The sequence below is a fragment of the Mauremys reevesii genome, linkage group 10 (assembly GCF_016161935.1).
Source record: "Mauremys reevesii isolate NIE-2019 linkage group 10, ASM1616193v1, whole genome shotgun sequence".
NCBI lineage: Eukaryota > Metazoa > Chordata > Testudines > Geoemydidae > Mauremys > Mauremys reevesii.
In genome coordinates this window covers 72,375,328-72,400,196 of record NC_052632.1, presented here as the reverse complement: position 1 = coordinate 72,400,196, position 24,869 = coordinate 72,375,328, and the positions used below count along the sequence as shown (strand labels likewise).

The 24,869-nt window shown below is 43.1% G+C and overlaps 1 protein-coding gene across 3 annotated transcripts in view; it reads left to right on the top strand.

Moving 5' to 3' along the window:
* PRKAR1B (protein kinase cAMP-dependent type I regulatory subunit beta) overlaps positions 1-24,869 on the top strand; it is a 120,271-nt gene that overhangs the window by 12,174 nt on the left and 83,228 nt on the right. For 2 of the 3 annotated variants that reach the window (XM_039492928.1, XM_039492927.1), the window contains exons 3-4: positions 9,571-9,741; positions 14,455-14,546. In XM_039492928.1, the coding sequence (XP_039348862.1) occupies positions 9,571-9,741; positions 14,455-14,546 (263 nt within the window). Of the gene's footprint in view, positions 1-4,753; positions 5,045-9,570; positions 9,742-14,454; positions 14,547-24,869 lie in introns of those variants that run through there. The other variant, XM_039492929.1, reaches the window with a different exon arrangement.

Below are 24,869 nucleotides of genomic sequence, written 5' to 3'. Positions count from 1 at the left end.
CACCTCTAGCCCGATATAACACGACCCGATATAACATGAATTTGGATATAACGCGATAAAGCAGTGCTCAAGGGGGGCAGGGCTGTTCACTCTGGCCGATCAAAGCAAGTTAGATATAATGCGGTTTCACCTATAAAGCGGTAAGATTTTCTGCCTCCCAAGGACAGCGTTATATCAAGGTAGAGGTGTATTTTATTTCATTTTCTTCTGGTTGTAGAAGATGCTTTGGGGAGTCTGGATCAGGCTATTAAAGCTGTGTCAAACAGCTTTGCCCATATTAACCACTCTAAATAAAGTGCATGGGAGATAGAAATAATAACAAATAAAATGGAAATGTAAAATTGGCATAAATTGGAACTACCTTGAAACATGTTTAAGAAACTGGGCAAGACTGAGAGAGTTTGGTTTTAAAGTAAACAGACACTATCAAGTGCTTTTAAACAGTATTTCTGTAACCAGTCTGCCAGGTGGTGTCCGCAGCAACAAGAGACAGGTTTAATATAGGGGTTCCTCTTAAAATTACAAAAAATACCCCTGTCTTGAGTTCCCACTCGGAAATCTAACTAACTGCCCCCACTCGATGCCTCCAATAGGTCGTACTTGCTCACTTTCAAGCACTGAGTCTGTGTAAGAACAAAAAAGAAAACTTTTTTTCTGGTTCACCAACATCAAATCTACTCTGGAGGAATATTGTTTAGCTATAAGAATAGCATTTAGAGAAGCACCAGAAGCTTATGGCAGTTGTGCTTTTTAAAAAATTTTTTAAAGTAAATCTGGATTTTTCAAAGGAAAAATCTTAAAGGCACATGGCACCAAATTATGTCTGTTTTGATCAGTGACATTTTAAAAGAAAGGTCTGTTGCAAAACTTTGTGAGTTTAATAGTTTGCAGCCTTTCTGGGTAAATATTAGTGATAAAAGGATATTGATGAAGAATAAGTCTACTCAACCCTGACCCCATTTAATGTCCCCTAGCACCTTTACTAATTACTCTTTTTATACTGATCCATCTCCCATCTTTATGTCTTCTTCCATATGGCCTACTATCCATGAATCCTCAACCCAGCCTAATGTGGGCCAACACCCTCCTACTTTAAATCCCTTCTTAGAATTCACTTAATCCAAAAACCCATTTAACCCCAGCTCCCTTCCCCCTACACCAGGGGTCGGCAACCTTTCAGAAGTGGTGTGCTGAGTCTTCGTTCACTCTAATTTAAGGTTTCACGTGCCAGTAATACAATTTAACGTTTTTAGAAGATCTCTTTCTATAAGGCTATAATATATAACTAAACTATTGTTGTATGTAATGTAAATAAGGTTTTTAAAATGTTTATGAAACTTCATTTAAAATTAAATTAAAATGCAGAGCCCCCAGGACTGGTGGCCAGAACCCAGGCAGTGTGAGTGCCACTGAAAATCAGCTCGCGTGCCATAGGTTGCCTACCCCTGCCCTACATCATGAAGTGATAGTGAATCAGAGAGAAACTAAACTAACCTGTGGAACTATTGAGATGTTCTAAGAGAAAATGGTGAAGTTATCAATTTACTTTTCTTGCATCCCTCCGCTACATACCTAGTGTCTGTATGTGAGTGCTATATAAATAATACATGATAGTAATTTACTGTGTAATTTTGTTTCTAAAACATTCCGAAATGCCACAGAGACTTGGTGATGGTTACAGAACATGAAAAAGAAATTTGTTTCCAAGCCTGATGAGTTTCCAGGAAGTAGTGTCACAGACTTAATGTGTCATTTTCTATCCATAATTTTGTTTTTTCTCTCCATTTATTAGTCTTCTCTTTTCAGCAGTATCATTTAATCAGTAAACGCAAGCAAAGAAATTTAGGAACTGATTTTTCAGGATGCCAATTTGATTTGCAGAGTGTTATCAGATCAGAACCACATCTTTTTGGTACCTCTGTCATTTACTAAAGCACTGTAAATACATCGGAAGCATGTTGGGGAGAGCAGTGAGGTGTCATGGAACATGGATAACTGAGCAGTGATACTACAAAGAGGAGTTTTTGAGGCGCCTTCGTGGTTTACCTCACAGAAATTATCATTTTTTCTTCCTGTGCTCTAAGGGCCAATTTCTGCCACCCTTACACTAAATAAATCCTTATTGCTCGGCTAGTCTCACTGAGTTCAGTGGCGTTACTTCTGAATTTAGGTATTCCTCAGTATAAATGAGAATAACAGAATCTGGCTGTAAGTAAACAGCTGAGGATTTGGCATTGTACATCCTGTAATATTGGCAAAGTTGAAAATTTTCACGCAGAAGCATTGATGTTGCTGAAAAGTGCAGCAAAATATCCTTGCAGTTCAATCTGAAGTGATGTTTATCTATTAGAAGCGAAGCTGTTTTAGGTGATTTTTTCTTCACATACTAGGTATATATACAGATGTATTCTTGGCTTGGATTTTAAAAAGCAGAACCGTGCTACTTTATAGTGAAGTATATATATGAAACTAGGGCAATGGTGGTAATGGAATGAGATTCTGCAAGGCATTGAAGTGGAAGACAAGTTTTAATGTGATACAGGAGGTAAGAGGAAGCCAGTGAAGGGATTTGAAGATGAACGGGATGTAGGCAGAGTCAAAGAAGAGAGGAATGTTTTGGCAATAGTATTTTGCTTAGATCATTGTATTGGTACAGCTGTGCCTCTGCAACGCATCTGGTGAAGATGTTCTGCCGACAGGAAAACTCTCTCTTGTCGGAATAATAAAACCACCTCCACAACCGGCAGAAGCTATGTTGGCGGGAGATGCTCTCCCACTGACATAGCACTGTGCACACAAGCACTTGTGTCGGTATAACTTATGTCACTCAGGGAGGTGGTTTATTCACACTCCTGTGCAATATAAATTCTGCTGACATAGGCTGTAGTGTAGACATAGTGTAAGATATGGATAAGGACATTAGTGGTAAGGGATGGATATTAAAAGACAGATTTCAGAGATGCCATAGAAGAAGAAATGACAGCATTTAACAGCCTGGATGTAGGTGGGGCAATGCTGAGGATTGGGTCAAAAAGCCCCACTACAGTTACAAGCTCATATGATGGGGCAGATAGTGGAGTTGTCTGTGGTGATGATGACAGGATTGGATGAGAAGATATGTTCATTTTTCTCCCTGTTGAGATGTAGATGGAGGGGGGACATCTGTGAGGAGCTGACAGAAAGGCAGTCAGAGATGTGAGGACTGCAGAGTCAGAGAAATAGGGGTAGAGAACTGCAATATTCCCGTCAACTTCAATAGGCTTGGAATGAATCCCATACTGAGATCAGACCGGCACTGCCAGCAAAGTGGAATAGTTTGACCTAATAAGTCTTTTGCAGTTCTAATCTTTATAATTCCAGGTGGCAGTCGCTAGCAATAACTGAATGGTCATGAAAACTGAATTACTTACTCCTTCCTAGTGGTGATCACTCCGGGTCAGTTCTGGGGGCAAAAGTCAGGAAGATTGCTCAGTCATTAACAGTGTTGTACATTGTCTGTGAGTAAATAGGATACAGACTTCAGGGCCATCAATTAGGAAACTTTCTTGAGGACTAAACTTGGAAAACGAGAAAATATTTCAGTTGGCGAGCACTCTGTGTGGGTGGCAGTTTTAGAACAAAGTGAATAACTTGTGGGGAGCAAAGTGGAAATCACTTAATGAAACTTAATGGCCAGCTTTGCTTTTGAAAGTCTTTCTGGAATGTTATTGTAAAGCTATACAGGGCTTTGGACCTTGTCAAGTGTCATAGGTCTCTGTGCTTTCACGTTGTGAGTTTTCAGACAATGACTGAGCATGAAAAGCAGATACGGGAGGAGGAACTACTTCTCCTTGAAAATGTACGAACTCAGAAAGAAGAGAGTCTATGCGTCAGGAAACATACTCTTGAACTCAAGTATGAAAGGAAGGGACTAACTCAAACACTTGTTCAGCATTGTGACCAGTTGCAATGCTTTGGCTCATACCCTATGAAAACACTAATTGGAGAACTAAATGACCTATTACTTTGAGGTCAGCACACTAAATTCTTTTGTATCGTGCTCCAAACCCTCCCAGGACAAGTTCCTTAGCTACAGTCACACATACATTTGATAAACAGGCCACTGCAGACATTTACCTTTTTATTTTTTTAAATTTTAGGCAAGGATGACATTTCTTGTTCCCTTTCCAATTTTTGTTCCTAATCCTACATCCACCCAAGCTGCCAACTGCAGTACTCCAAGTTCACAGTCCAACTCCCTTGAATTTGCTGGCAATACTATGGACTGCCTTGAATTTTATGGTATTTGATCAGGACCCAAATGATTTTGGTGGCAGTAGGATCACACTCTTTGTAGATTAAATGGTTTATATTATTGTAAGGCAGTGATGTGGATTTGTAACTTCTGGGCGTGTTGATGTGGTTCCACTATAGTAGTGATTTAACACATGCCAGGCCCAAGGGTTCTCTTACTACCTCAGTGTAAGTTCGGAGTAATTCCACTGAAGTCAGTGCAGTTACTAGTGTAAAAGTCAAGAAAATAAGGCGCTTGCTATTGGATTTGATCCAATACTATCACCTATTATACAGTGGTCTAGTCTGCATGCCTATTTTCTCCATAGACTATCATTTTAAATTGGAAATATGATTTCCCTGCTGTTGTGAATTCTCTGTGCCATTCCAATAGAGAGTGAGAAAGCCTGTTGTCATGCCAACAAAAGAATGGTGAGGTGTTTACTTGAAAGTGAGTTCTGCACAAGCATTCATAGCAGGCTATGTCTGATGATCAGTGTTTGAACTAATCTTAAGAGAGTCTCTTCTTCCTTCAAAATATTTGCTCTGTTTATGGAGTTTTACCCCAGGATATAAGGAAGATGGCTATTTGAGAGCAATACCCTGGACACAGTGTATGCTTTTGTTTTCAAAAAGCACTCTTGAGTTCAGTAATGGAAAGCATACCTAGACTACAAATAGCGGCACATGGAAAAGCCAACCAGTCAACTGTCTGCGGCTTATATAAAGAGAGTTTATAGCGAAGAGACTTCTTTTTAAAATGAATCATATGGTAACTCACTTTTATAATTATTTAATATTTTTTGGTTTATACTGTAATTGGGTTTAAGAGGCGTGTGAATTGTGATATTATGTTACCTCATTGAGCCTTTTACCTTTTATGAATTTGTACTGTACTAGAGGACATAGTAGTTATTAATTCTTCACAAATGCCTATTATACAATATACAAAAAACCAGAAAAAGCATGTGTGTAATATTCAGACTTTGCAAATAAATCATTTTCTGTAGTAATGTAAGTGCAAAGTAACATTATATAATTATTTACCTATCTGGTTTTAATAGTATATCTTTTACTGTACTTTCAGAATTAAAGTGTTTACTAGCAGAATGTTGTCTTCTTAGAAGGAGTATGGATTTTTAGGTTTGCAATCAAGTGTCTGGAGACACTGTATATAGTTTTGGCCACTCTGAGTGAACAGAGTTTATTATACAACTGAAGAACTACATGAAGTTAGAAATGCAGTGTGGGTTATTAATATTTGAAATTCTTCAAAAATATATCAGTTTGATGTTAGTAAACATTAAAATTAGAGATGCACAGAACTTTTGTATGTTCTTTAAGAATGTTTGCTTTGCTGTAGCTGCTTTCTTCTTCTCAATAAGACGGTGCATCCAGACCCTTACTGTGTGTGTATGTTGTGGGGAGGAATCTGGTGAGAATGTTCTGCATGATTCACTGTTCTGAGAGTGTATAAAATCCAGTCTAGCCATCCTCTAACCACATGATTTATAGTTTGAGATAGAATTGAAGAAATTTTCAGTAGCTTGGAGCTCTATTTTTCAAGTTGGTGAATACTTCCATAAAATCAGTTTGTTCTGTGCCTGTACAGCACCTAGCACAATGGGTCTTGCAGAAGTGCCTAGGATTCCAAATAGTAAAGGGAACTTGTCTCCCACAGGAGCACACTCGGCATGCTGCAGAATCAAGCGTTTTGTCTGGTCTCCTTAAAAGTTCAGTAGTCTAAATCTTAAAAATTATCTTTGACCAAAACAAGGATGTGCTGGGAGCTGTCATTTTGAATTCTGCAGCTTGAGAAATACTAATTTGTGCCTTAACTCAGCCACCAGCAATATAATCAGTGTTGATGTAAAAGGTACTTTTGGATTAAGAAAGGAAGCAGTATCAGTAAGAGTGGAGAAAGTGACTAGAACAAGACGAGAAATGATAAGCAGCATAGCTGGATTTGTCAGACATTCAAAAACATCTATGGCAAACCATGTATTAATCATCTGTTTTTCTTACAAGCTTTAAAGTTGTGGACACATGCCAGTAAAACAGGACACATTTTATGTAGCACACTCTTTTCTGGTGTCATACCTGATGAGCTAACCATAACTCATTTCCTGTGTCAACAAAACCAACTGGTTAAGACGGTAATTAACCACGTCTATCACTGGTACCCTCATCCTTCCTCCTCCACTCCCTCCATGTGTTGCACACAAATTAGATAAGAATTTCCAAGACAGGGGCTGTTTTTTGGTATCACCATCTAGCACAATGGGGCACTAATCTTATTGGGGACTTCGAGCGCTACTGTGAAAGTAGTATCAGAGGGGTAGCCATGCTAGTCTGGATCTGTAAAAGCAGCAAAGAATCCTGTGGCACCTTATAGACTAACAGACGTTTTGCAGCATGAGCTTCCGTGGGTGAATACCCACTTCGTCGGATGCAAGAGAAAGTAGTGTTGTTAAATTAAATTCTGGGGAAGTTAAACAAATTCAGTGGATCATGATACATTTTGATAAACATCATTGACTGCCACACACATTTGTAACTCCCAGGACTTTCCCCCCATACTGTTTCTCTCCCCTGTTAGTCCCTCTTCAGGGATTCCCCATCATTTTCTATATTGTTTTTGCAGGAGTGGCAATTCAGAACACAGCCTTTCATTAGGCCAGCTGGCGCTAAACCAGCCATCAATTTTCATTGTACTCCAGGGACTGACTCAGATCTCATTTATTCAGTTTTTACATGGATGTAACTCCATTGACTTCAGGGGAGTTGCTTACACTGTCATAAATCAGGAGTGAGATTAGCATTGGCCCCCAGCAGTGGAGATTCCAGAATATGCAACCTATTGAAAAAGGTCAGCCAGCAGTTTTGCTGTGTTCTGGTGGTGGAAAACCCGGAACAGAGCTTCTTGCAGAGGTACAGTGGTCTGATTAATGTGTGGCTTTTGATTTAGACTCTTTCCTTAAGAGAAACATAGTCATGACAAAGTCTGTTCTTTTACCCACTCCCCCATGAGTATCTTCCCATGGGACGTTCAAAGATTCTATAGATCAACTGCAAAAAAAAGATTCTGGAAGGTAGGTGATAGGAGTACTTCCCACAGCAGTACTAAGCCATTGAAAGCAATGAAGATACATTGGCGGATAATTGGTGAGAGAGAGAGTCAGGTCTAGCATTACGGCACGTTATTAGGCATTATGCAGCATAATAGAGTCCTTGATGGGTTAGGTGGCCCAGTGGTTAGCAAACCCAGTGCCACCTCCTGGTACGGTTTCCAACTTTCTAGTGGCACCAAACCGAACGCCCTAGCTCTGCCTTTTCCCAGAGACCATGCCCCTTCTCCGCCCCTTCCCCACCCCTTTCCAGAGGCCCCACCCCCACTCACTACATTCCCCCTTCTCAGTGGCTCGCTCTCCCCCACCCTCACTTACGTTCACTGGGCTGGGGCAGGGGGTTGAGGTGCGGGAGGGGGTGAGGGCTATAATTGGGGGTGCAGGCTCCAGGGTGGGGCCAGAAATGAGGGGTTCAGGGTGCGGGAGAGGGCTCCGGGCTGAGGCAGGGAACTGGGGTGCAGAGGGGGTGAGGACTCTGGCTGGGGGTGCAGGCTCTGGGGTGGGGGTGAGGCTGGGGATGAGGGATTTGGAGTGTGGGAGGAGGCTGCAGGTTAAGGCAGAGGGTTAGGGTGTGGGAGGGGATGAGGGCTCTGGGCTGGGGGTGATGGCTCTGAGGTGGAGCCAGGCATGCGGGGTTTGGGTTGCAGGAAGGGGCTGCAGGCTGGGAGTGAAGCCTAGGGATTTGGAGTGCAGGAGGGGGCTGCGGGTTGAGGCAGGGGGTTGGAGTGTGGGATGGGGGAGGGCTCTGGGCTGGAGGTGCTGGCTCTGGAGTGGGGCCAGGGATGAGGGGTTTGGGTTGCAGGGGGTGCTCCAGGTTTTGAGGGGGAGCTCAGGGCTGGGGCAGAAGGCTGGGGCTTGGTGTTGGGGCATGGGATTACCTTGGGCAGCTCCTGATCAGTGATGCAGCATGCTGTCCATCCTGGCACCACACTGCATGTGCCCTGCAAGCAGTCAACAGGTCCGGGTCCTAGGCAGGGGGCCAGGATGCAGGAGGCACAGCCCCCCCAGCTCCCATTGGCTGGGAACCGGCCAATGGGAGTTCAGAGCCGGTGCTCGGGGTGGGGGCAGCACATGGAGCCCAGTGGCCCCTCGCCTAGGAACCAGACCTGCTGGCTACTTCCAGGGCACTGTGTGGTGCCAGCCAGGACAAGTAGGGACTCGCCTGCTTTAGCGCCACAGCACGGCCAGCCAGATTTTTAATGGCTTGGTCATTGGTGCTGACTGTAGCTGCCAGGGGCCCTTTTCAAACAGGTGTTCTGGTCGAAAACCAGACACCTGGTCACCCTACTTCCCGGTGGAGAGGTCTTGCAGGTTTGGTCCTTCTTTAATCAGAAGTGCGGTGAGGGGGCCGGTGGTTTGGGTCCCTCCTGTAGCCGGGCAGAGATAGTTGCCAGCCCTCCAAGATTGGCCTGGAGTCTCCCAGAATTGGCAGTGACCTCCTGGTGACTATTGAAAGCAATCCGGGAGATTTTAATTGGATATTTTAAGAAAATGACATTACATCATGTTGAGGGAAAAATATCTCCTGGAATAACTTTAGTCAGAGTTGGCAACCCAGCCTGTTCACTCCACCAGGCGCCAACCCAGGGCCCTAGGAGAGTAAACAGTGCCTGGACCCGAAGGTGTCCTCTGAGTTACCCTCTCTGGGTCACTTCCTACTGCTGCTTTCCTCTCTCAGCTTACATCCAAGATAAGGTGGAAAACAAACTGTCAGCCCCATCCAGGCTCACCATATTCCCTCAGGGAGGCTTCTCCAGTGCCCTTGTCAGGAGCTTCAGGATAGGTCTGTCTTCCTCACCAGCCTCCCTCCTTTTAAGCTGGGTTCTTCCCTTTTCAACCCTTTCTCCAGTTGGAGCATGCCCTGCAGGGCTAGAGAGGTGGGGCTACCAAGGCTCAGTAGGGTCCTTCAACCCCTTCCGGCCCAATGTTGGGTTTGTATACCCCATCACATGCAGATTGTGTTGGCTGGTTTTCCTTCCCACAGTTCACTAGTGTTTAATTGTCCTTCATCAACACACACACAAGTGCACAAATGTAAAAGCATTGATTAAGATGTAGAAATGAATAAATTGCTGTGAATTACCAAAGAAAAATATACCAAGTTTTATTTAGGGTGGTAGCTACCTAGCTATGAAGGGGAAATACATCTCTGTCTTCTTTTCACTTACAGGAAGAATGCAAACAAATATTGGCTCGGCAGAAATCTAATTCCCAGTCAGATTCTCATGATGATGAGATTTCTCCTCCTCCTCCAAACCCGGTGGTGAAAGCGCGACGCAGACGGGGAGGTGTCAGTGCTGAGGTGTACACTGAGGAAGATGCTGTTTCTTATGTTAGAAAGGTAACGTGTTACCAACTGTTTGATTCTGAAGTGTATGTTACAATCCAGTGATCTGTTTACATTTTACTCTGTAAAGCATCATTGCAATGGTTGGGTCATTTTATATTGCCACTGCTTCTGAAGAAATGCCAAGCACAAAATTAATAATAAACAAAGCAAGAACTAGAAGTTTACAGTCTGGAAGCCCTGGACTCTACTTCATGGAGCTCTTTCAACCAAATCAATTTATGTTTATAAAATTAAATGTGTTTAATCTTTGGCTGGTGATCCCAAGAGCATGGACTTTTGCTCATCCCACATTCATCTTCAGGTATTTCTAATTTTACATTAGAGATTCATAAGGTATTAAACTTGGCTTTGCAGAAGTTTTGCATATCTTAGATGAATCAGTATGTGACACCAGAAATACTGGACATTATGGGCCTGATTTTCAAGCGCTCAGTCCCCACGGTTGGGCTCAGGTGTACATTTATTGACACATTTTAAGAATAACTGAGCACCCAGTGTGCTGAGCTCTGTAGAAGATCTGACCCTAATTGTGGATTCTGAGCTCTCTCAAAAACATTGGCCTATAATACATAGTACGGTAGTATTTTTAATTAGAAATATTAACTTGTTAAAAATTAACATGAATATTTGCTGTCCTGCAAGGGATCCACATAGGCTGCCTGGCTCCCTTTTCAGGATTGGATAATGAATGCCAATTTTCACATGTGCAACTGTTTTAATAATTTCATTGCTTTTGGGTGTCAACATTATTGTAGGCATCTGGTGTCAATGGGTGGAAAGATTTTCTTTCTTCATTTACAAATGTTGGCTAACAGTTACCTCCAGCAACAGCTGTTGCTCCAATGTCTGAAGTAGCTCTCCCACCAAAAAGAGTTTATTTTATAGGAACACATTTTGTCAACCATTACTTTTGGGCAGGGTATTTTTTTTCTGTTCGTGATTGTGCATGCCTTTGTCATCCTCTTATGGTATGAACTCACTGACTGCTATTGCATCTTCCCTCACAAGAAACAGACACCTGGGAGAGCTTTCAGCCTAAAGCCAATTAGAGAAGAGTATTCTCCCAGCATTTAAGTCAAATAATGCTGGCAACTATTCAGTACATTTTAAAAAAACACTATAGTTAAACTGTTAATGCATGGCACTGTTTAAAAAAGCATTTACATGATATTTTAAAAGGCACTTTCAACTACTTAGTATTTTCTCTCCACAGTTCTTAATATCTCCTTTAGAAACTTTAAAATCCCCCACAGATTTTCTCTCTGCTCATTATGGGCCCAGTCCAACTCTTCTGAAGATCAGTGGAAGCGTTACTCCATATTCCTTTGGATTGTTTTCTTATGTTCCTAACTGAACCTGAAATTAACACAACTTTGTTTGCTTCCTTCTATCAACAATGATGTCAGTACAAGCTCACAGTGAGGCTGGACAGGCAGTTGCTGCAAAGCTGGAAGTACAGTACAGATTATTTTCTGTGTTCTGCATAGAGATGATATGAAATTAATTTCTTAGAAGCAGACTGTGTTTAAATAATATTCTAGGGAGATATTTGTAATGCTAAGAAATAAAGAACTAGGAGGTTTTGTTGGAATACTTTCTTCAGTGTCATCAGCACATGAATCTACTCAGGATGTTGCAGAAGTATGGGTGACAGAGCCACCTACAATGCAGAGATGAATGGAGAAAATGACATATGGAACATCCAGGATGTTTCCAGCCTCGCTAGAATCATGCAGCAAGAGAACTCACACCAGTGTTTCTCTGGCAGGGTAGGACACTAACAATAAGCTCTGAGCTTTTCTCATAGTGAGCTAGCTTGTGTCTAACTCTTATTTTGATATTAGGAATTCTGACTCTCTACTCAAGTGAAGGTGAAATGTTGCCCTCTGATAAGTATATGTGCTGCCATTGACTTCTCTACACCTTTGACTAGAGGAAATCAATGGGAGCTGAAACAACGAGGAGTCCTTGTGGCACCTTAGAGACTAACAAATTTATTTGGGCATAAGCTTTCGTGGTCTAAAACCCACCTCATCAGATGCATGGAGTGAAAAATACAGTAAGCAGTATATATATCACAACACATGAAAAGATGGGAGCTGTGTTGGTGAAGATAGAATTCGGCCTTTGAGCCTTTACCAAGGTGGTTGTCACATTATTCTGTACCAGATATGGACTGGCTACAGAGCTTGCTTATACAGATCAGATGTGTTCATCATAAGATCCTTTAATGCTCTGCCAGTTATGGCAGTAGCTTGTTTAAATGAGGTACACCTTTACCTTGATATAACGCTGTCCTCGGGAGCCAAAAAATCTTACCGCGTTATAGGTGAAACCGCGTTATGTAGAACTTGCTTTGATCCGCTGGAGTGTGCAGCCTGGCCCACCCGGAACGCTGCTTTATCGCGTTATATCCGAATTCGTGTTATATCGGGTTGCGTTATATCGGGGTAGAGGTGTATTTTATACATAGTGCCACCTAGTGGCTAAACCATATACTATAGTTTAGCATACCATTATAGCAGAGGCTCTCAAACTTTTTTACTGGTGACTCCTTTGTCTCTGAGTGCGACCCCACCCTTATAAATTAAACCCACTTTTTTATATATTTAACACATTATAAATGCTGGAGGAAAAGCGGGGTTTGGGGTGGAGGCTGACAGCTTGCGACCCCCAGTGTAATAACCTTGAGACCCCCTGAGGGGTCCCGACCTCCAGTTTGAGAACCCCTGCATTATAGACAATGGCACTTTTCCTTAAAATAATTCTAGGGTTGTTCTTTGTTCGACACTGCAAGAGGGTTGTCATGCATCATTCCCCCCACTGGAAATAGCCTTCCTCTGTCTGGGTTGGCTCTCTGGCCTAATCAAGATCCCTTCCCTGCCAGATTAATACGGGAAGGGACGAACAGCCGAAAACAACCCTTTCTCCCAGTGGGAAAATGGCTTACTTCTGCCTAAATTAAAGAGGGGTTAGGGAAAAACCAACAATAAAACCCCCAAGCCCAAGGCCTGCTCTTCACTCTTGTCTCTTGGGATTTTTCCCTGCGCAGTGTGAAAGGGATAACAAGAAGAAGAAGTTCAGTCTTTTTAGGCTGCCTCTCACTCACAGCCTCTGTGGGGTCAAAGGGATTCTAAACTAAGCAAAATAAAGCTGATCCCTTTTGAGTGGAGGAAGGACCGTACAGAAGCAGATCTCCCCTCCTCACTTATTTCTTCCCCTGTACTCCCTTAAGGCCCCTTTTACACGCTTTCGCTCTTCTCACCTGTCTCCACCCCTCCTGAGTGCCTGTGGCTCCTCCTATGGCAAATTGTTAACCCTTTCCCTGCTAGATCAGGATAATGTCTATCTACTCTGTGACAGACACATCCTAAAATACTGTCAGATGCTTTACTTTTCAGACTATAGATTTCATTGGTGATATGAAGGCCAGCTCTTCATTCTGTGGGATTTCTGCGAAAATGTAGATTGCTCTTCCTGTGTGATTATACTCCAGAACTCAAAATATTTTCCTTTTGCTTAATTAACTTATTTTCTTTAACTAATTTTTTGGTGGGAGATTGGAGATGCTTCCAACATAGGAATGTGTACAGTAACTGGAATAATGCAAGAGTTCTGTTTGTTTCATGAGATTGTGTCAATTGCCAGAATATTTTTTCGCCATTATTCATCCTGGAGCATCTTTAAGACAAGGGGAGCAGTAAAGCATTGCCATACATTCCTGTCTCTGACTTGTCTTTCCATTACGCCCAGCCAGGTCCTGCCCCTGCATATGATGTCCCGCATCTAGTCAGTGGTCAGCCTGTAGGTCGGACTGGCCTTGGTTGCACTTGCATTATTTTCTCCGGCATCCTATCATCTGTTTGATACGGTGTCTCCACCATTGTAGTCTTTTTGATTGCAGCCAATCCCAAACCCTGGTTTCACATCCTATGTCCCTCTAACTTCTTCATTTGTCTTACAATCATTCCATGTTACACCTGCCATCTTCCGAATATCTCTACTGCCTCCAGCCTTCTGATGTCTGCTTCCTTTAATGCAGCTGCTTCCAGACCATACAGTAATACTGTTAATACACTGGTTTGATATTATGGACTGATAAAGAAAAAAATTTCACAATAAAAAATGAATAGGTCACATGTTTGTATTTTGTAAGACAGAGAAACATCACTCATGTTTTATGTCTAGAGGTACAGTGCTTCTGATGTTGCTTTGGGGAGAGGAAGTGTATGAAAAGTGTTTTCCTCAGTCTATTAAAAAAATCCATGAAATATGAAAGAAGTTTGCGTAGCTGCTGTCAGTTCCTGCTGAATTTTTGCCCTGTACTGTATAAGGATATTTTATGAGGTGAGGAGGGGCAAGAGGAGGAGAGGCTACCATACAGATCTGTTCTGATTGTTATATTAGTAACATTAATTCTTGTACCCAGGCTGTCGAAATTGGAATATATTGCTTTCTCGGTGGTTTTATATTAAATTATAAATCTGACTCAGCAACGTGAAACAAGCTGCATCCATCATATTGACAAGGGGGTAGCCGTATTAGTCTGTATCCACAAAAACAACAAGGAGTCTGGTGGCACCGTAAAGACTAACAGATTTATTTGGGCATAAGCTTTATGGAGTAATGCAGTCTTTTAGACATCAAGATATATAATGAAACAAAGCCAGAACTGTAACTTTGTGTGTTTCTTTTCCCCCACAGGTTATTCCGAAGGACTATAAAACAATGACTGCTCTGGCAAAAGCCATCTCCAAGAATGTGCTCTTTGCTCACCTTGATGACAATGAGAGAAGGTATGAGGAGGTGTTCTTATTATCTCAGCTTTTTGAATTAGTGGAATACATTACTTGAACTAAAGACAAATCCTCCATAAAACTTGACGCGTATGCTATTGCAGCCTAGACAGCTTTATGGGACTTAGAACCTCTCCCATGGGGTATTGGTGGATTTGGATTGTGGCCAGAATCTACCTAGCCCTTATGCAGGGACATAATGGGGGTGAATAAGGAGGGGATGGCCAGTGGAGCTTCTCTCCCTTGCATGAGCTGTGTAAGATCCATTCGGAATAGCAGTTCCTGAATTCAGGGGTGTGCAGGGATTGCTTTGTTCCTACCTCCTGGGAGAACATGGCAGCTTGGAGGGGCAGGGAGCATAAGAAGGAGTGAAACCATGGCCAGGTGCTGGCCAGGTATACAGGGCAGAGTGTGTGTGTGTGTGTGTGTGTGTGTAATCACAGAGCAGCTGCAGAGCCGCTCCCCAAAGGGTCCTTCAGGCTCCAAGCCCCTTATATGGTTTTCTCAAAAAGTGGAGAACTGGATCCTCTTTTCCACACTCTGCCTTTTCCTCGTCTTCCCAGGCAGGGAAGCCCTACAGATGGTATGGGCGGAGGGTGCACTGCTCTCTCAAATTCAGTGAGCACTCCCTTCTCCTTTCAGAGCAGACCTGCTTCTGCATCCAAGGATTCTTAGGATTTGCCCCTCAGTGGGATTTCTTACTCTGCTTTATTTCTAATTCATATTGTTTATCAGTAAAGCTAAGACTTTGGCAAGATTATTTTTAGTAAAAGTCATGGACAGGTCACAGGCAATAAACAAACATTCATGGAAGCTGTGACCTATCTGTGATTTTTGCTGCTGGGGCTCCATGGTTTCCCGCCACCATGGTGGCTGGGAGCTGTGGGGTTTCCCTTCTGCCCACAGCAGCTGGAAGCTGCAAGGAGTCCCCCCTCCACCCACAGTGGCTGGGAGCTGCAGGGATATTTCCCAAAGAGAAAACAGGACACCCCAACCACTCGCCCGAGGCATCCCCCTCGCCTCCCACCACCCCGCCTGGCTGTCGCCCATCGCTGGAACCCTGAGGAGGGCCCCCTTAGGAGTCTGTCACCTTTCGCTAGAACCTTGCAGGGGGACCCCGTGTCGCTGCTGTCGCCTGTTGCTGGGACCCTGCCAGGGCCCCGCTAGCTGCCAGCTCCAGAGTCCCGCAGCCCCTGGGGCTGAAGCAGAGAATGTCAATCATTCATTCATTCATGCCCGTCACCCCAACCGGGGTATGGGCCGCCAACCACAGATCTCCATAGTCTTCTATCCTGGGCCATTCGCTCTAGCTGGTTCCAGGTATAGCCCATTTTTTTGCTATCAACCTGAAGGTCGCGTCGCCAGGTATTTCTTGGGCGGCCTCTTTTCTGCTTGCCTTGGGGGTTCCACTGCAGTGCCTGTCTGGTGATGTTGGTTGGCTGCTTGCGTAGTGTATGTCCTATCCAGCCCCACCTTCTCCTTCTAATTTCTTCCTCTGCTGGGAGTTGATGGGTCCTCTCCAAGAGGTGGATGTTACTGATGGTGTCTGGCCAGCGGATCTGGAGAATCCTTCTGAGGCAGCTATTAATGAAGGTCTGAAAGTCACAGGTTTCTGGAAGTCACAGATTCTGTGACTTCCATGAGATCCGTGACAGAAACGTAGCCTTATTATGTAGCCTTATTTATCAGCTAGGAACTAAGGCCTTGTCTACACTGGGGTTTTAACATGGGTAGCAACACCAACACAATCCTTCAATGAGGCTACTCACATGCTTAGAGTTAAGCACACATTTATTTACAGATTCCTACTTATACTAGACATCAACTAAACATCGTCAGAGGCAGTTAAACAATCTAATTACCATGAGATCCCATTAGAGTGCCACTCTCCAGAGGAATTAGGAGAGCATTAACTTTCCATATAATATCTTCTAACGTTCCCAGATATGTAAGTCCCAGTACATATCTGCTTTGTAAGACCATTAACATATGCAAGAAGTGGAAGAGTATTTTCACCACCCTCAGGTACAAATTGAATGGACAAGAATTTATGGCTAAACGAATGTTTTAAGAATATTTCAGCAGAGAAAAAATGAAGGAAAGACAGTTTTGCTTTCCCAGATCTGAATCAGCAGGCGTGGCTCAAGGTGATGGCCCAACCCCTGTATACTATTTCTCACATCTCACCTAATTCTGTGAGCTAGTGTCCCTTGTCCTATTATGGGTATGTGGACATAGGGAAGGGAAAGTGTGCAGGAAGCATTTCACCTCCTTGTGCACACCACCTAAGGGTTAGAGACAATCTGTCGCTGCAGTCTGGGGAGTGCAGGGATTGCTTTCTCCCTGGGGAGCAAATTTCCCCTAAAGGAGCAGAAAAGAGGGAGGGCCATTCCCCCTTTGCATCAGGGCATGGGGCAGCTTGCACGTTTCCCGTTGCTGCCAGGCGTTCCAGGAGAGATTCACCCTCCTGGTGTTCCCCTGCAGCACTCAGTTCTGCACTATCCCCCTGCGTGGGCCTGGGGCTCCATGCCAGAATCAAGCCCCGTAGCGAGTACAACAAGCTCTCATCCACATCAAAAGAGATGGAAATCTCAGAAGGACGGATACATTATGTTTTTTTCAGACAAGAATGCTGTCTGCAATTGGTTGGTCTTTGAATCTTAATGAATTTCCTCTTGACATCATACCTCGTTGCTCTAGTCCTGTCTCATGTCAAGTGCTGAGAAGTCAGCAAACCGGGATACACTACCGTCATTGCTGCCACTCTGCGTCTTACTGATGCAAGCATGTAGCTAAGCAAAAGCAGGAGTGTATGACGTGTATTTTGTCCTCTTCAGAAATATCTATGTTTTTGAATGACTGGCGATCCTGGGGATAATATTTCATCTCCTACGCAACAGTGGTTTTTTTTCTGCAATCAGCTTCTCATCCAGCAGTGTCTGTGATCACTGGATCATTATTTCATTGTCATCCCTCTTCCAAAATTGGGTGCTAGATAACCATTGTCACCCACAAAACAAACAAACCAGCAAATACAGTGCAGAGCTGTTGGTCTCTTGCACTTTTCCTTCTTGTCAGAATCAGTTCTGCAAGAGAACTTTATTTTTATCTGCTCCATGGCTGAGTCGGGGTGACCTGTGGATTATTCATTGGTCAGAAGCTGTGGAGGTCCTTACGTATGATGTAAGACCCCAATTCAGCATGGTAGTGCAATGTAAATTATCCCATTTCTCATGTATACTATGGGACTACTCACATGCTTAAAATTAGGCATGTACCTTGCTGAACTGGGGCTAAGATAGCATCATTCATGACATCATTGTGGAGAATCTATAATAGCATCCTTTCCCAAATATGGTGCTATGAGTAACAGGGACCTACCTCCACCCCCATACACTAAGTAATGTAATGGTATACAGAAAAGAGCTACAAGCAGCAGATAAAATGCAACTGCATTGGTATTAAACAGTGCTCAGTTTAAAATCCAGGGGTTGGTTTCCCAGCAGGGCTTTTGGTGAAATGAGCAGGGGTGGGCAAACTATGGCCCACGGGCTGGATCCAGCCTGTCAGGGCTTTGGATTACCTGTGGGATTGCCAGCCCCGCTCCCAGAAGCGGCTGGCACCACGTCCCTGTGGCCTGGGGCGGGGGGAAGAGGGGGAGGGCTCCACACGCTGCCCTCACCTGCAGGCACTGCCCCCCCTCCCCCCCGCAGCTCCCATTGGCTGGGAATGGAGAACCACGGCCAATGGGAGCTTCAGAGGAGGTACCCGCAGGCAAGGGTGACGCACAGAGCCCTCTGCCGCCCCCTCCCCCAGGGGCCGCAGGGATGTGGTACCAGTCGCTTCCGGGAGTGGGGTGGGGCCAGGGCAGGCAGGGAGCCTGCCTTAGCCCTGCTGCATGCTGCTGCCGCCACCCCGGAGCTGCTCAGGGTAGGCGGTGCCGGGCCAGAGCCTCCACCCTGAACCCCTCCTGCACCCAACCCCCCCTGCACCCCTCCTGCACCCCAACCCCTTACCCTGAGCCCCCTGCCACACCCTGCACCCCTCCTGCACCCCAACACCCTGCCCTGAGCCCCCTGCTGCACCCTGCACCTCTTCTGCACCCCAACCCCCTGTCATGAGCCCCCTGCTGCACCCCGCACTCCTCCTACACCCCAACCCCCTGCCCTGAGCCCCCAACCCCCTGCCCTGAGCCCTCTGCCACACCGCATACCCCTCCTGCACCCAACCCCCTGCCCTGAGCCCCCTCCTACACCCCACACTCCTCCAGCACCCCAACCCTTTGCCTTGAGCCCCTTCCTGCACCCCGCACCCCCTCCCGCGCTCCCTCCTGCGCCCCAAGCCCCTGTTCCAACCCTACATTCATGGCCCTGCATGCAATTTCCCCACTCAGATGTGGCCCTTGGGTCAAAAAGTTTGCCCACCCCTGGCCTACAAGCTTAAAAGAGAGTTCTGCTCTGGAAAAATGACAAAGAGCTTGGTCCTGTGTCATTGGAGTGAATGGGAGCTTTTCCATTGTGTTGAATGGGAGCAGGATTTCAGCCCTAAGTGAGCTGCTGGTCTCACCTGGCACAGGAGGACTACCCCAGCATAGAAGCAGGGTTAGAGGAAAACGAAGATTAGCTTTAAGCCATGTGTGCACATGCACTCAGACACACTCATCTTGTGCTACCTGCACATCATCCTTAGTCAGTGATCTGGCCTATTAAACACACAGCCCGACCCCACATACACTTACACTGATGTCCCAGAGACCCATTACTGACTTCTTGTTAAATTGGCAAGAAAATTAACAAACAGTAAAACCTAAAGGTAAAGCAGTGACAGTGCTTCACAAAACACACTCATTATACCTTGACAAGTGTTGTCTAGTTTTAATTATTTATCAGAATATTGCATAATGAACTAGCAAATGCACTGGAGTACATTTTTATAAGAATAATGAAGTCTTAGTAATGTGCAAACTCATCACAGGGTAACATCTTAAATCTTTGCTGAGACCATTTTTTGTGTGTGAATTATAAATGAAATAGATTAGTGAGTCGCTACAGACACATGGAGATTAAAATGAGAAAGGAGTTCCTTCCATCGTTAACAGATGATCTTTAGTGCTGTCCTGTCACTCCCATGTTAAGATATTTGTTGAAATTTCTGTTGATTAATGGATTTCAAGGGAATTATGACTGTTATAAACTTTATTCACTACTGCATAATATCATAGTTTATTAAAATACTGGTTGCAGTCCAGCTGGAATGCTTCATAGATGTGGAAGAAACCTAATACAGCACCATTCAGGAGCAAGGTATTTAAGCAACAGGACACCACAGCTATGCTGTTTTCATTACACACCCTGTAGTTTCACTGCATTTGTAACTTTACTGTTTGTTAAAAACAAATAAATACAGGGCAGATTTTGCTTGGCCAGTATACAGACATGCAGTGAGCAGGGTGGTGTGAGGAGCCTTCCTCTCCCTTGCTGGTCCATGTAGAACCCAGGGAGAGTTGTTATTATTTATATTACTGTAGTGCCTAGAAGCCCAAGCCAAGATTGTGGGCCCCATTGTGCTAGACATCACATGGACACATGATGAGAGACTTTCCCTGCCCCGAAGAGAGTACAGTGCGATCAGACAAGACCATCAAAGGGCGGGAGGGGAAAGAGAAGCATAGGAAGGTGAAGCGACTTGCACAGAGTCACACAGCAGGTCAGTGGCAAAGCCAGGAATGGAAGCCAGGCCTTACAATTGCCCGTTGAGTGCTTTATCCAGTACACAACACTGCTTCCTCAGAATTGCAGGTCATTCGCTCAGGGAAGTGCCGGGTTTGATCCCGTTCTACTCCTTTGGGATTAATAGTGCATCAAAGAGGGTGGGGAAAGGCAGGACCATAGCCCTGACCCATCTGCATTAGCTTGAAGAGTATAATTGGTAATTAGGAGGAGCAGTCTGCGTCCTCTAAAGGCATATAGTAATGGGTGTTCTCTCCCTGCATCCGGAGAATTTTGGGAGACAGTCCGCAGACTATGGCAATTTGGAAGAAATAAATATATGCATTCCCAAATTCTGTCCTTTGATTTGCACTATGTGGTCAGACTGGGTGAGACTGCAGCTTTTAGTCATGTATCTGATGTTATTTTAGAACATTGCAGATCTCACAGTTTATCACAACTTCAGTTCTTGATTCCCTTTTTAAATGAAACTACGAAGGTTGAAAGTGATGCATTGCCTGATCTAAAATAAAACTTGCCTTTATTACTGAACTGGCTCTATCCCTTCGTATTGTGATGATGCAGTTCACTGATAAAGCCTACTGAAGTCATTTGGTGTTTTCTTTTATTAACATAAGAATAGCAGCATACAATGATAACCTGAAACTGAAGACACATTGATTATACTCATAGTCAAATGTAACACACTCTAGTCTAAAAATGACCAGTATTGAACTATTCTGGTCATGGGATGGATTTTGTTCTTGGAGATTGGTCATTTTACATAATTAGAGGAAGCTGGCTTCTTCCCATGAACACAAAGCCTGGCCTTTGAATTCCACCTGTAATCTGCCAAGAAAGAGGAAGACATTATTCAAACGTATCTCTCAAAAGCCTTCTGTGAACTAAACAAAGCTTTTATGTCTTTTGAGTAATGCTGAAGGTATTGTCCGGGTAGATACCAACGCTGGCTCCCTTATAGTCCAGCTTCTCAGAGTTTTTCTGCTCGATGAATCCTATTGATGGCCCAGATTCAGCATGGTACTTAAGCATGTGCCTAACTTTAAGCACAAGGGTAGTTCCCATGTCTTGCCATTGATTTTGGTTGAACTATTCACATGCTTAAATTTAGGTATGTGCTTCAGCATCTTGCCAACAAAGAAAACTTCTTATACTAGGAAAAGTTTGTGGATTTTGGAAACCATAGCTATTTGGCAGCAGAAATGGAAACGGAACAAGGTGGAATTGCCCAGCCATTTGGAAAATAAATTCTCCAATTCTCCATTCAAGGATTAGACACAAATTCAACAGTGACTTTATTTTCAGGCATAGCCGTCTTGTTAACCCAAGAACTATTGTCTTTTATCAGACAGGTGTCTGGAGGCAGTATTCTCTGGGTTAGTTTGCAGCTTTCAGGAGATTATATCAACTTCACTATCTCTGTCCAATCAAAACTTTTGTGATGGCAGGTTTTTGGTTTTGTAAGACAGACTTTGCTCCTAAGCATAACTAAAGTCTCTGACATTTGATATTCTCAGTCTTTCATCTTTAAAGAGAAGTATTCTCACACTGAAAAAAATAATTGTAAGAACTTAGTTTTACCTTCACTGTTTTGTTCAACAATTGATATTCTTCATCACAAATACTGGTGATTCCGAAGGCAGACTTTAAAAAATCTGTATCAATTATTATCCCAGTGGTTTACCAAAAGGCATTCTGTCACCCATTCCTGGTAAGTATTTCAGATAAACAGAGTTTAAGTAGAGCACTAGTTTATCTGGTTTCTTTTTAGAGTATTTGAGTCAAAGAATGTAGAGTGAGGCCGTTAACATTCTTGCACACGTAGGATGATACCTTCATCCTAAGCTCAGTGCATTGGAGCTGCTGTACAAGGATATTTTAATACAGTGGTATTTAAGTGTGAAATGATTATTTAAATAATATAGAAAAAGAATAAACTCCTGTTTACTGCTGAATTTATTAACTATTGTGAAATCCTTCAGCGTATATTACAATACCTTTGTGTGCTGCTTCTTTACACAGCAATTAACTGGCAATAATTCTGTAAACTTAGCCATTACGTGATGTAAAGGAGTACAGAATTTAAAAACAAAGGTTGAGTCTTTATTCAATATCCAGTCTTCTCAGTGTGGCAATATTTTGTCTTTCTCATTCAAAGTGGATGACAGCTTGTTGGAAGTGGTAATTTGTCTCTGTGCACTGAAGAACAATGGCTTATTTCAGCCTGAGCTGCTGAAAGCAGTGTTTACTTTTTTGTTTTTAGAAAGGACGTATGCAACTTGTTCAGTTACTCTTACTATAATATTTCTTGATTTGTGAACAGATCTTGCAGTCCTTCATAAGCAAGGATTCATCAAGTGAGAGTTTTACCTGTGCCTGGGTTGAAGGCTCAACTATCTGAGTTGCTCAGTTTTTGGTTTAGGCTGGGATTTCCAAAGAGCTTAAAGGAATTAGACATCCAAATTGATTGAAATATAATGGGATTTGAACACTTAACTCCCTTAGGTTATTCTGAAAATCCCAGTTGTATATTTTGACATTTAGGCATACAAATGTGCATTACTAAAGTACGTCTGCTTAATAATAATACCATTTTTGAAAGAAAGAAATTAGCTTAATGGCAAAAAACCCCTAAAAAACAACAAAAAAAAATCTACAATACTCTGAGTTCAAACGTTCTTTTAGAAATAGAAGATCCAGTTTAATAACTATATGAAGTTTCTCTGTCACTCCAATGCACTAATGGAAATTCTGAGTGTAAATTATTTTACTGTTAGGCTCCAAAGACTGTTCTAATGGAAAAAAAATCTGACAAACCCAAACAATGATTTAGTTCTTGTTTTACAAGTTGGTTACTGAAGAATATGACCTGAACTACATTGCATCTTGTGAGGTAACAGCTGGTCTATCATTGTCCTTGGAAAAAAGTAACAGTTGCTAATATTTCAAGAAACAAAGATGGTCTTTGAATCTACTGGAACAGCTGTAAGAGACTGACACACCATGCACTGTCAGCTGCTAAATTCATATATTCAGACTGACCGAAACAGAATACTTTAACCCATTGGTGCCACCAGATTACTACTTTCTTTCTTTAAAATTTAGCTTAAATTTTAAATTTAGTTTTCAAATTGCTTTTTGCTTTCTCCTCCCAGAAAAAAATATTTTTTTAAAATTTCCATACCATTTAGAACAAGCTGACTTTTCTATTTATCCAACTTATCTTTATAACACTTGTTTCCCAACCTGCTATTGTACAGTTGAAGTTTGTATTAGGTATGTATTACCTGATCTTCTGCGTGGGGCACAAAACTGGACAAACACAATGTTTTAGACTGGGTATCAGGGTGAAAATGTCAAACGCAATGTTGGAGCCCTCAGCATCTGCCTTTTCTTTCTTTCCTCTCAACAGTGTAATAGAAGCTCAAAGTACTTCGCTTATCCAAGTAGACTTAGAAGTGGCTTGACCACAGTGTAGAAGTACTGATGGAAGGAGAGGATATCTGATACCAAAGGTCTCTCTAATCTAGTAGACAAAGGCATAAGGGATCCAGTGGCTTGCAGCACATGCAAATTGGAAAAAGGTGATTTTTTTTTAGCAATGTCAGCAAATTAAACCTTGGAACAATGTAACCAAGGATGTGGCGGATTTTCCATCTCTTGAAGTCTTCAAATCAGGGGTCCACTGTTGCCAGCTCTTACAATCTTATCACGAATCTTGCCATGTTTGGTGTTTCCCCAACTCCTGCAGACAGGTGATTACATGAAAATCTCTGCTTTCATTTATTAAAAGTAAAGTTCTAACCCTCATGCTTGTATGGAAATACTTGAAAACATGAACTGAGTGCACCCTAAAGGCTCAAAAAGCAGAGGCAAACAAAAAGGGTTTAAAATTTACTATTTTAAAACATCTTATGATTCTTAAGCCAATCTTGTGATTTTTGGGGCCTGATTTAAGATTTTTGAATTCTTGGGGTTGGCAATACAGGATGTCTATAAACTATGTGCTCTAGTGCAGCTACAAGTTACTGTGCTTGATGCAGGAGTTATTTGGTGAAAATCTGTGGCCTCTGTTATGCAGGAGTTCTAGGAGGTCATCATGGTCCCTTCTGCCCTTAAAATCAGTTAATCTATCTATTCCTGTTGCCTTCTGCACAGCAAAGTCACTCCTATTACTAAGGAGAAGTGTGTAAAGCCCCACAATATTGCTGTTTATTTGGCTAGAGGGCTTATGGTTGACTGAGTGATGTGAGGTACATACAGAACACTGATCGTTCTTACATATAGGAGATTTATAAGCTACCTCATTGTAGTTGCGTACAATACTGCCCCAAGTCTAATTTTGCTCTCTCTCTTCCCTTCCTCCCCCATTATTATTTTAACTCAAGAGTCTCCTTGTAATTCTTCCACTAGTGTGAAGGGTTTTCTCCTAGAACGATGGTGAGTGTCCTTCCCTCTAAACAAATGGTACCCCATGATCTGCACAGGGGCAAAGGGAAACTATGGTGAGTCCCCTTGACTCTGTATCATAGCTTCCCACAGACTCTGGGTAGCACAGTTGCGACATGAGCCGTGCTGGGTCAGGGATTCCCCC